Here is a 12,691-nt window from a genome sequence, read left to right as displayed (position 1 = left end):
ATAATTCTTGCTTCTGTTGCTCACAAACACTTCTTTTAATCCTTGAAGAACAAGTAGGGAACAAAGGGGTTTAAATTCTTAATTCAGGCCCACTGGGGGAGTTCAGGGTTAGAACTTAATTAATCATTGTTTGTGGCCAACAACCCACAAACAGTACAAGAGTAAAATTCTGCTACTTCTGCTTTTTCCTGACCCTTTATTTTATTTGACCATTAAATCTAAAATGGTTCAAACACATCTTATGGTCCATATCCACAGCTACAACCTAAATGATTCTCATATCACAGCCCAGCTTTAGGCTTTTCTCTATTTTTTCTGGGTACAACAAGCAACAAAATAGATGGTTACAATAGCAGAACTACAACGGCTTCCAAGAATTGAAAAACCTTGTAGCAGCTGCTAATTAGGATTTTAAAAATCTGCAGTGCCTAAGATATTTTAGAGCACTTTTTATTTAGAAGAATTGTTTAATGTATGAAGATGAAAGAGATGGATTACAGGAGAATTAAATGTAGGGTTTAACTGAGAAATAATCATTTTCTATGAAAGATAATGACTCCTCTTGAGGCTAGTATCAAGATTTATTGACCCAGGAGGTTAATATTGATCAAACCCAAGGCAAACAAAATATTAGACCTTGAAGGAGAGTAATCTTGATATTGAAGCCTTGCCACTGAGTGAACAGGTCAATATATCTGGGTGCCAGAATCTCAGGTTTTGAACACAGAATGGTGGAGGATATTAAACATGTCTGACATGTTCTGTGTACACACTTTTTATTCTCATCAGCAGGAGGTACTTTATAGCTGTGTCCTTCCCTGCAGAGCACCGTGTGAGGGTTCAGGCTCCACTCACAACACTCACTGCAAATCTGATGGGTCTCTGCCTCAGCTGTAACATAAGGCTAAAATCAAACAAGTCCTTCGGCTATTTATTCATATCCAAGTGATATTTTTAATAGATTTCATTCCAAACACAGGGAGCCTGCTGCTGCAAAACCAGAGTGAGAATAGAAAGTAAAGCCAGAGTGCTGCAATTTATAGATTGGTCATTGTATGCAACACTTTAGGTCCAGGAGAAAAAAAATGGAGTTAAATTCTGCTAAAAACTGACAACAAGAAAACAAGTAACTTATGTGGATTAACTAATCAATGAGGATAAAGTCAGAGACAAGGAAATGTACCACTAGAGACATGAAATAGTTTATAGGGCAAGAACATCAGTTAAGGCACTGGGGGCAGAAGTTGCCTTTTTATTTCTGTTCATATGGCAACAAGCAAAGGAGGGTTTAATGTGCCCAGCAAAAATGCACCCATTCACTGCTGAGAAAAACAGTGTGCACAAGATAATCTGCAATTGTAACTGATTTCAGTACAAATAAATAAACAAAAAAGCCACTTGTATAATATTTTATTCAGAAAACAAGTACAAAAAACAACAATTAAGTCAACACTATTCAAAAATACAAACATAAAATGCCTTTCTATTTCCCCAAGCAGATTTTAAGTATTGTATTTTTAAATCTTAAGTTTATCTATAATTTATCGTTATTGATCCTGATTTTAATTTTATTGAAAGACACTCTGAATGAGTAGGATTGGAAAAAAGCTGATCTCTTTACAATCAATTATTCAATAATAAACAATTTCTGAATTCCAGTAAGAAATATTTGCACAGCATTTATTTTAAAAAGAACTAACAAAAATTTGATTTCCTCAGTACAAAATAAGTGGGACCACAGCAATTAGCACTGTGAACAATTACCATGCTGAGGAAATACTTCTATTTCCTTGTCAAAATCCTGATTTTTCCAGTTTTACCAATACAAAAAGAGTATTGATTTCCTCTCTTTTGTCTGTTAAAGTACATTCTCAGCACCCCACATTTAGATATTATAAAATTTCAATGGGCTCCTGTGAATTGCATGATAAATAACCCAATTACAGGCACTCATCTAATTGTTAGGAATTGAAGGTGCTGATAGAAAAATCTCCAATTTAAAGTGCATCACATCAGTATTTGCCTCATTTGCATAAAATTATAGACATTTAACCTGATTGTCTGGCTCCAGGTCCTGCCATTCCCTGTGCCAGCTCTCTGAAGCCATCTCCAAGCTCCTTTTAACCAGTTCCACAGTGGATTAAGAGAGAAAAGATGGTGCACAGTCACCTTTCAAACAGGCTTTTTTCAGGTAAATCTTATTAAGAACTCTGATTGTATCAAGGATCAAGCTATCAAATATGGCTTCAGTCATCCTCATCTTCACTCTTAATTCATCATCACCATAGGAAGTCCACTGAGATTCTTCTTTGCGAAGCTCCTGGATCTAAAATATAGCATGGAAACAAATTTTTACTTCAAAAAGAAGAGTTTCACAAAAATACTGAGACACTGCACATAATCTGACAACTTTACATCTGCATGATTTAATTTTTTTAATTTAAAATCACTCACAAGAGCTAGAAATACTGGATTATTAATTCAATTTTTTAAAAGGCAGTAATTTGAAGTTCTGAAGTTAATTTCAGTAAATGTGATTCTCACAACAGGATGAGAATTTCTAGTTTAAATCTAGAGGAAATGAACAAATCCCCATTGGAAATTCTGCTTACCAGAATAAGGTCCACTCTGTCTCTCTTACAGTTTCCATACTTGGTCATATTTAGGAATTTTCTTTTCATTTCTAAGTCATTCTTTTCCAGGTTCATTATTTTAATAATTTCACCCTGAACAAACGTCTACAAAATAAAGAAGGCTGAAAAGAACTCTCCTCATAAGAATTCTGGTGCTGTGAAGGTTCCAGATGAGTGACAGGTGAAGATCCAGAAACATCCCCAAGTTTAGGGGGACTGATCTAGAGGTAGCTGATCAATACTGGCCAGCCAACACATTTTAATCATAATATTAGACACAAAATAGTCATAATTAGGAGAGTTTAAAGGCCCATTCCCATTCTTAACTCTATGCATATGGAATATTTTTACTATTCAGCTCAGTCTGTATTTATTCAGGCATTTCAGGGTAATACTGTTTCTTCTCCCATCACCTCAGTTACATTGTCATATTCCTCCCAAAATTCACATTTCTTTTTGCAATCTCTGCTCTTTTCACTCTTGTTCCTGTACTTTACATTGCCAGAACATACCTTGACATCACTGACATCTGTCCTTCTGCAGAGATGCCTGGAACAGGGAGATCCCACATTTTTTTCCATCCATGGGAACATATTTGGCTTTGCAGTCACTTGATATTCTGCACACAGCAACTCATGGCTCAAATCAAATATAACCTGTAACAAACTCAGCAGGACACTGAAGTCAGGAAAACTGGATTCCAGTCCCCAGCTTCCCATGGAACTTGGCTTTCCCTGAACAGACCCAAACAGACACTGGGGCAGGTGTCCAAGGGCGCATGGTGGAACTCTGGCAAAACTCTGAAATCTCTGCAAGGACATTTATTCTACTGGAATTATTCTGCAGCAAATTGCAACATACTCCTGGTGGTACCTTTCAGTGTTCCTTTAGTTATATTTAGTGTTAGCTACTGGAATAACATTAAATATTAGCTAATATGATGCAGCCTCCAGAACACTACAAAAATTAATTAACAGTTAGTGCTTTAAAAATACCTGATTATACATCCTCTTGCTTTCTTTTTCCAAATCATTCCCTGGGAGATCACTATATTCCCAGTACTTTGGCACATTGATATTCCTGAAATTTGATTTTATGTTCTCTGGGGTCCATAATTCTTCCACAGCATATGCAGACAAATTTTTAACGGAAGAACTGTTATGTGGTATCACAAGAGGAACTTCCACAGTTTTCTTCCAAGGAGCTGAGTGCCACTGGTCTAATTTGTACAAGTGTTGCTTTTGTGTCTGTCTCACCAGCATGTTTTGGTCAGAATTAGGCTGATCAAAATCTTCAGAGCTTCCAAAAACACCAGCATCAAGGATTTTTAAAAGGAGCTTCAAGAGAGGAAAAGAAAAGACAGATATATTCCATCTTTTCAGAGGTATTGAGATTATTAGCAACTGGTCAAGCTTACACTTAAAACCATTCTATTCATGGGCTCCAAGAAAGCTTACTGATGTATTATTGAAGAATCCAATAAAGAACTCCCATTTTCTTTGTTTGGGCCATACATGTACTATCCAATGGATACTGAATAATTCCTGAAATAAGGAATGGGTCACATGAAGTGAGCAATCTACTTCCTAACATTGATATAATTTCTCTGGATGATGAAAAACTGGGCCACACAAATTCTTGCCTCTATAGACCCAGCTTCAGCACCAGCAATTGAAATAAAAACTTTCTCACTATACTTACAGGCAAAGTGGTTGGAGAAGTCTCTGGAGATAAATGAAGTATCTTGTCTGCTTTTGATCTGTGTTTTCTTTTAATCTTCTTATATTCTTTAACTGCATCATCTATAAATTTAGTTACAATTCTGTCTGTTACTGTGTGACAACCATGAATGCAAAGCGTATCAAAATCACCCAGTGAAACATCAGAAACCTTTGCTGATGGCTCAGATAAGGCAGCAACTGAATTTTCTTTGAGGGGAAATGGTTTCTGATTGTCTTCTTGCCTCAGGCCTTTGCCATAATTCATCATGTCTTTTTCAAAGGCACTTTTATATTTGTGTTGAGCTGTTTCAGAAAATGCAATTAAAATGTCAAACAGAAGTTTTTTACTGAGCTCACTTGCAATATCATCAGCAAGTTTAATTCTTTTCTGATCCTCTACCAAGCAACAAATATTTTTGCTTGTGTTTACCTCATCTGTCTTGTTTTTCTTTGGAAGAGCATCTGCAAATATTGTTTGTTTTATTTGTGCCAGTTCTGGTTTTTCTTTATCTGATCCCAAGCACATTAAGTTCTTTTGATAGAGGAATTCATTACAGTTACACTGGTTGGAATGGGGAAATTTTTGCCCTTTTCCACACAGCAAGGCACTCTGTAAACCAGACTGGTTTTCTTTCACTTCTGAACCTCCTGCACTGTTTGTATCTTCTTTCTCCTCTGCAAACCCCACTCTCTGCTCATCATCTTCAGAATATTTGCAGTCTCCGTTGAGGGAGTCATCATCATCATGGAAGGAGTCAGAGTCTTCACTCCCCATGTAACTGGAGCTGTTTTTGTTAACCCCAAACAGGTGTGAAATCTCATCAGGTCTGACAAAGACCCCGCAGTGCTGAGCGCACTCAAAATACTTCACCCCTTCATAAGTTCCAGCATTGTCACCTTCAGCTTTGTCCAGTGCAACACCAGCCCAGTGACCACTGCCAAAATGAGTCTGGCCTTTGAACATCAGAGTTCCAGGCTGGCTTTGCTTTACCAACACTCTGTCCCCAATTTCAAATGATGATAATGGATCATCATCACTGTCCTCATCAGCACTGGGCAGCTTTTCACACATTTTGCATTGTTTCATTGGGAATTCAGGACTTTTACTTCCACCAGAAGAATCTGTATTTGACACAGGCAGTAACTCCAAATGCTGCAAAGGCATCTCTTGCTCTCCATGCTGGTTTTCTGATAAACAGCTGGAAAGAGCTGTAATAGATTGCTCTGAGAGACAACCATCCTGAGTTGAAAAAGCACCACTAGTCTCTGTACTGAGCAGGGGAGATTCTTCAGGCATGGTGTTATCAGGTAATGGGGGTAATGCATCCATTTCCAGTGATACATCTTCATCCATGCCCTGAGCAGACTCTAAGCCTGTCATTTGTTCCAGTGGAGATGTGAAATCATCCATGCTGGAGGCAGGATCATCATTTTTCATTGCATCTGCACCTAAAGGGGGAGGAGGAAGATCTCACTTGGAAATGACAAATCCTTTCTGTTAGAGGATGGCAAGTCAGCACTTCCAGAGGACAATACTTCACCCACAGGACACAGCATTTCCAACAAGGTATCCTCATCAGTTGGAGGGAGACCCTTATTGCTACTCGAGGTTGCATCAGTGCATGAAGGGCTGGCAGCTGCATCATTTCCCAGTGTTGGGATCTCCTGAGAACAGGGCTTGTTTCTGCTGCAGTCACCCAGGTGTGGCTCATCCGCTCCCTCAGAAGGGTTTTCAGACTGGGAGCAATGTGCTGAGTCAGTTCTGGAGGCATTTGCTTTGTTTGCTGGGATGAAGGAAAGCAGGTGATCAGTGCAGCCATGACCCAACACATCTCCAGGGTATTTCTGGGAGAGCGATGAAGTCTCAGCTCTGTCAGCTTCAGGCAGCTCACATTCATTGTGTTTGTCACTAGGTGATGTTTCCTTTCCATTGCTTATTGCTATTGGCATCTCTTTTGAGATATTAGCAAACACATCACCACTGTCACAGACAAACTCTTCTGGGACACTGACATCTGTGTCCTCTCCATGCTTCAGCTCTAATTCTGGGTCTGAAATGGAACTTGTTGAGAAGCTGATCCAAGCTGCAGACACTTTCTGAAATTCCAAGTGAGAAGAGTCTGATTTGGCACTTTCACATTGCAAAAAGGAGTTGTTTGACTTGAACAATGATTCGGTGGAAGTTAATCCCTCAGAAAATGCTTTTAAATTTTGTTCATCAGAAGCTTCATGAGAAATATGGTCCAAATGGTTCAAACACTGACTGGCATCCACCTGATGGACCTCAGAAGGGACAGGCAGTTCCACTTCTTTAACTGGAACATTTAAAAGAAATTTTTTAAATCACTTAAAAGAAAAATATTTTATAGAAGAGCTTGCTCATAGATCATTTAGGACACTCAAATCTATCATGCTCCTCACTATGATTATCTAGGAGTAAATCAGGAGTTGGACTTTATGATCCTTGGGGGTCCCTTCCAAATCAGGATATTCTATGAAACACAGAAAGATGGTTCATTAGAAAAATGACAGAAATAGGAAATACTGCCACAATATGTAAATGTTTATATTACAGAAATTATGCATACCCACAACTATGTAAATGATATAACTGACTCATATATAAACAGACAGTTTTATTTTTCACCTGTCCTACTGAGAGTAAGAAATATGAGCTGAGGATAAAACCTGGAAACAAAAATAACTCCAGCATGTCCTGTCCAAGTCTATCTTCAACTGATCTATGTTCTTTTAAAAAGAACAGCCTTAAATTCTTGAAAAACTGTATCAAAAGAGAGCAAATTGTTAATGACACAATCAGAGTAAGTTATGATTTTGTTCTGGGGAAGCAGTATAATCATATCTCTTAATAAACCTCTGAGAGATCCCCACCATCTTGCCCAGCAGTGATTTATACATTGGCTATAGTGAGCAAGACACTCTGGTAATAAATGAGAAGATTGTCTCTCTTTCTGTCTGGATTAAAATTTGATTGAAGTAGTTGAAACAGATTGGACATAATAGCATTAAATGTGATTGACCTGTTCCTTCAAGAGTGTTTTCCTCCTGAAGCAGGCATAAGTTACACCAAGTAGGAAGCATCTCCAGGCCTTTCACTGGGTTCTTTCTGCCATATGGATTAATATCTTCATTGTCTTGAGGAGCAGGGTTTGAAAGAAGTGCCTTTTCCTCCAGCACAGATTCCTAGAATGTAAACATTTAGGAGACAGAGTTAATATCTTAACGAAAAGGTGCACGTAACCAACACACCTATTTTGACTTCATGTTCCTAAGTGCCAAATGAGTCCTGTGCTGGTCCTATTTTAAGGCAAATATAATCTGGGGCACCCTTTCTTTAGGCAATAAGGGAATTCCAGAGGTGGTCCTTACCAGAAATACACACTTCTGGCCTTTTCTTGTAACAAGTGTGGCTATAGGTTCCACTCCAGCTGAAGGTGTAGGTTCCAGAGGTAAGAAAACATCATCCTGAGCATTAAGGGACTGCTCCAAACCTGGCAACTCCTCCACCTGTTTCTGGTGTTGTACCAGTGATTCCTTGTTCTCAGTAGAAAAGCTGTAAAGAGTTAGACATGGAATGCTTTGTTCCTGATGAGTATAAAATATGAACATACCCATGCAGGTGGATAAATAGCATCTCACCACTCTGCATCCTATACAGGACAGAGATCTATGGACAAGCAGCCAGAATTTGGGTGCATTTGATTCCACCAGCCCCTGGCTGCTCCAGACTGACACCAATTTCACTGTTCTCCTACAAGCAGCCTTATCAGTGATAAGAAGTGAAAGCACAGCCAAGAAACCTTTTAAAGATTTCTCTGACTTGTAATCAATAATACCATGAATTATAGATCAGTTCCATGCAGGGATTTATTTGAAAGCCTTCCCCTGTGGGGACTTAAGTAAATGCACAAACCTGACTCACCACCCTGCTAAAGCTTTGGGTAACACTGAATGAAAGGAGGTTTTAATTCACATTGATAAATATATGTCTTTAACTGCTTTTACTCTTCCTGAAGCAAACTAGATTTTTGTTCTGAGCAGTGTGGATGCTGTGGGGTTCTCATTCACACTACTCAGCTCCTGCAGCCCAGCAGGAAGCAGACAAGGATGCTCCTGGGGAACAGCAGGATGGGGATTTCTCAGTCGGACTAAACTCCTGAATTATAGCTCACTGTAGGATTTTACATGACGCCTCTGTGCTTCAGTTTAAGCCTAAAATTTAGCCCTGTGTATTACAAAATCCTTCTCTGGTTAAATCCTCAGTGAAGCACAGAGCAGCTCTGAGGGGCTGAGTGATACAGAGGCTGAGAGCCAGAGGGTGACAAAGGAGTGAATTGCCCCAATTAAATCAATACATTTCTACTCATTCCAGATGGGTATTGTGAAGCCTAATTAATATATAGTTGCAAAGTGTTTGGGTTTGTAGTTAAAAGCCACCATGAAAGCATGAACTATCATTAGCAGTTGGGTGGCATCATTAAAGGTGCCCTGAGGAACTCACCATTTGGGACAGAATGATAAGCAGTGATCTTGATTTATCAACTGCTTGAACACAGAAGTTGGAAAAATTTATCATTATACACTCCCTCTTTGGAGTATCTAAGCTCACACAATTATCTAGGACATACCTGTCTCCATCTACTCCACTGGATTCAGTCTTACCTTCAGTAATCACTGAGAGAGATTTTACTTACCCCTCATATTTCTTGCTCTTTTTATGCTTTAGCTGGACACAGTTGTCTTTACTCCCCGACTTCACAACCTCCTGCTCTCCAGCCAAACTGTGCAGCTTTTCCTGGAGTTGTGCTGTTGACTGTTGCTTCATTAAGATTTCTCTCTGCTGTTTTAATAAAAGCTTCCTTTCCTGATGGGCTGCCCTGTGGATGTTTTTCAGATGCTGGATTTCTGCCTACACAAAGCAGAGAAAGAAAGGAACATAACAGAGTGAGGATAATGAAGAGCTATACTTAAAAATATGTATAATGTTTCTTCACAGAGGGCACTATTAATCCCAAAATACCCTGAAAATACAATAGTTTCCTTTGTTATAAAAAATTTGCAGTTTTATTTTTCAACAGGGCTTTCACCTGTGAAAACTGATGATGGGTAAAGGGATGTTTTTATGGGGTGCCAAGGGGTGAGACCTTTAAAAATTGTCTTTAGATCATTCAAAACTACAGGGTGCTTGTGGTTTGCACTAGGAATTCCTTTACTTAAATGAGAGGCTCACACTAAGTAAGGAGCAGGACAGAAATTTTCTGACTACCAAGTGTAATTATGAACCTAGCAAAGTGGAATAACCAAGACTATAAAATTAGCTGTCAGATTAATTTAATATATTTCAACATCACAAACATAAATCAATGGAAGCCTACATTATATGACCTGTTATGGCATAAATAGAAAAATCCACAATAACAGTGAGGTAGCAGAAGAGGAAAAAAAAAGATGTGTTCTTTTATGCAAGATTTACAGACTGCTGACTTTGGCACAAAAGCCACCTCACTGTGGGTATGTAGGAAATATGCAGAATAATGGATGCAAAGTGATTTTTTTTTTTAAACACAACTCCCACTTGCTCCAGCAACTCCAGACACCTCCCTGTGGATATGAAACGAATGCCAGCTCCTCTCACTGCAGCATTACCTGCTCCCATTTCAGGTCCATCAGGACTTCATGCTGCTTTGCTGCCATGGCAGAGGCTCCTGTACTATCCTGCAGGTTTTCCAGAACACTGGAGATCACAAGGATGAGAACCAGAGTCAGATCATTAAATGCCTTGAATTTATGGATGGAATGGGAGCAAATCCCCTCTCGAAGCAGCTATAGGTATGGAAGAGTCTGCAGAAAGTTACAATGGACTCAGAAGACATCTCACCACCTTGGGGCTGTGGTGGCTGGACCTCTCCTGAAGCAAATGGAGTCTCCTGAACACTGGGGGTTCCTTACAGTGTCTCAGTGGTCAGTGCTGAGGGATGCCCCTCACTGTCCATCCCTGAGGGCTCCTCATCCTGGTCAGTGCTGAGGGACATCCCTCACTGTCCCTGAGGAATCGTTATCCTCATCAGTGCTGAGGGACACCGGTCACCATCCATCCCTAAGGGCTCTTTATCCTCATCAGTGCTGAGGGATATCCTCACTGTCCATCCCTGAGAGCTCCTCAGCCCAGTCAATGCTGAGGAACAACCTTCACTGTCCCTGAGGGCTCGTTATCCTCATTGGCACTGAGGGACGCCCCTTGCCGTCCCTCCCTGAGGGCTCCTCAGCCCGGTCAGTGCTGAGGAACGCCCTTCACTGTCCCTGAGGGCTCGTTATCCTCATTAGCACTGAGGAACACCCCTCACTGTCCATCCCTGAGGGCTCCTCAGCCCGGTCAATGCTGAGGAACACCCTTCACTGTCCCTGAGGGCTCGTTATCCTCATTAGCGCTGAGGGACACCCCTCACCATCCATCCCTGAGGGCTCCTCTTCCAGCTGGTGCATCACACCATCACAGAGGAGGCTCCAATAGAAGCTCAACTCTGCTCTGGAGACACTAAAACCATGCAGACTCCTTTCCTCTCTTAATTTTTTACTTGCTTTCTAAGATGATTTTACATTTATTTTGTTCCCGTGAAAGGAGGAAAAGCACTCCTGGCCTAGCAGGCCTCCAGCGGCAGTGCCCTCACCGTCTGCGGTGGCCCAGCCAGGCCAGCTCGGCCCTGGCCCTCTCCTGCAGGGCTTTCCTCCGGAGCTGCAGCAGCACTGCCCGGTGCCGAGCCCGCAGCTCCTCTGCCCTCAGGCACTGCTCCACCACGGCCAGGCTGGAACCACGCAAGGTGCTGGAACATCCAAAGCGTGGAATGGCTGCGCTCCGCTGGGGACAGAGCAGAGTATCGGTGTCATCAGGTGAACAGTTTGATAGAGGGACTAAAACCAAAAAACCAACCAACCCATAGAGAGAAACACTCCTCAAACTGTTTTGAGAGCTGGTGTTACCTGGCTGTTGGAGCTGGCCTGGTCACTGCTGTCCTCAGAGCTGTCCCAGGTCTCCCCATGGGGCAGATTCACCCAAGGTGACAAGAGATCCGAGGTGTGATGGCTGTGCTGTGACTGCCTGTGATCTGCTGGCAGAGACCCCAAGGCAAAGAGTTAATGTTACCAAAAATAAAATATCTGAAAGGAAAAAATACAAAAAACAACTCCCCCAGTACAAGTTAACATCCGTTTCTGAACTCAAGGTGCCTTTGGCAAATACTTGTCTGCCAAGCCCATGCACTGCCCTCAGCAGGAGCTGGAGGGGTCATCCCTCAGCTGTACACTTCCAGGAGCAAGGAATGGACATCAACCTCCCTTATAAGCAAAATCATGGCAAACAGGTAAAAATAAAAAAAAAAGGGGCCCATCAATAGGATAAATAACTCTCAGCTCCCAACAAGATTGTCTTAGAAGGGCCAGGAGTACAAAGGAACGTGGCCATAGTTTAAATATGCATAATGAACATAAATATTCAGGTCAAAATTTTCAAAATTAGTTAGAAAACTGTTTCAGACCAGGTTGAATGGGGCATTTTCCCAATACCACTAAATCCTTTAACGTCATGTTCACCTCCTTGAAGCACTGGGCAATATGAACCTCCTTCTCCTAAAGGTTTTCTTTTTCCCAATATTTTGGGATCCACTGGATTGGGATCTCTTTCTATCTTCAATGCAGAGTGTCTCAGTGAACCCATCTCTTGATTACTGAAGGTAAGAGAAAGGAAGTATTTTCTTACTGCAGTCAGAAATATTATTTCAATTCCTTACTTTCACAGCCAAGTCCTCCATGGAGATTGAATCTTTTCAAACCAGAATGCTGCTCATTTTTATGTGGTACTGAAAGTTTTACCTCTGCAAAGGTGCCTTTCTGGTAATTGCATCCATAAGACCCTGGAAGCAATTCTCAAGTCTTTATGCCACTTTAAATGAACTTTAAAAATACACATACAATATTCTCATTTATATCAATAAATTATATCAAATTTATTTATAGTAAAGCCAAATGAAGAAAATGATACTTTTTTACACACATTTCAGAGGGGTTTCTACTTTTTTAAAAGTGCAAGATCTCCCACAACATTGGAAAGGTATTAATACCGTAGTTTGGGCATAAATCAGATTTAAAAACACTATATAGCAATTACTTTAGTGCCCCAAAATATTGATATAGGCAAACCACAGGCCAAATCCTTGGAGTGCTTCACTGTATCCTACCTCCTGTAGCTGCCAGCAGCAAGGTCACCTTCCAGCCAGTGTCCCCTCTGTGTCTGCTCTGCGTGGCCAGGTCTTGTCACAGGAG

At 40.7% G+C, this 12,691-nt stretch overlaps 2 protein-coding genes across 2 annotated transcripts; both read right to left on the bottom strand.

Annotated features, from left to right (window-relative positions):
* Nucleotides 1-1,401: 1,401 nt before the first annotated feature.
* LOC118693263 (centrosome-associated protein 350-like) lies at nt 1,402-6,764 on the bottom strand. Its single transcript, XM_036393661.1, has 5 exons — nt 4,335-6,764; nt 3,629-3,970; nt 3,146-3,289; nt 2,613-2,738; nt 1,402-2,326 (listed from the first exon to the last, which is right to left on the bottom strand). The coding sequence occupies exons 1-5, from the start codon at nt 5,790-5,792 to the stop codon at nt 2,141-2,143; spliced, it is 2,256 nt and encodes a 751-aa protein (XP_036249554.1). The 5' UTR covers nt 5,793-6,764; the 3' UTR covers nt 1,402-2,140.
* Nucleotides 6,765-7,206: 442 nt separating this feature from the next.
* Nucleotides 7,207-11,121, bottom strand: LOC118693264 (centrosome-associated protein 350-like). The gene is made up of 5 exons (XM_036393662.1): nt 11,044-11,121; nt 10,022-10,109; nt 9,070-9,284; nt 7,745-7,928; nt 7,207-7,558 (listed from the first exon to the last, which is right to left on the bottom strand). Exons 2-5 carry the CDS (start codon nt 10,067-10,069, stop codon nt 7,277-7,279), a joined length of 729 nt encoding a protein of 242 aa, XP_036249555.1. The 5' UTR covers nt 10,070-10,109; nt 11,044-11,121; the 3' UTR covers nt 7,207-7,276.
* Between the last annotated feature and the right edge of the window lie 1,570 nt (nt 11,122-12,691).

The sequence above is a fragment of the Molothrus ater genome, chromosome 20 (assembly GCF_012460135.2).
Source record: "Molothrus ater isolate BHLD 08-10-18 breed brown headed cowbird chromosome 20, BPBGC_Mater_1.1, whole genome shotgun sequence".
NCBI classification, from domain to species: domain Eukaryota; kingdom Metazoa; phylum Chordata; class Aves; order Passeriformes; family Icteridae; genus Molothrus; species Molothrus ater.
This window is presented reverse-complemented; position numbering and strand designations above follow the sequence as displayed.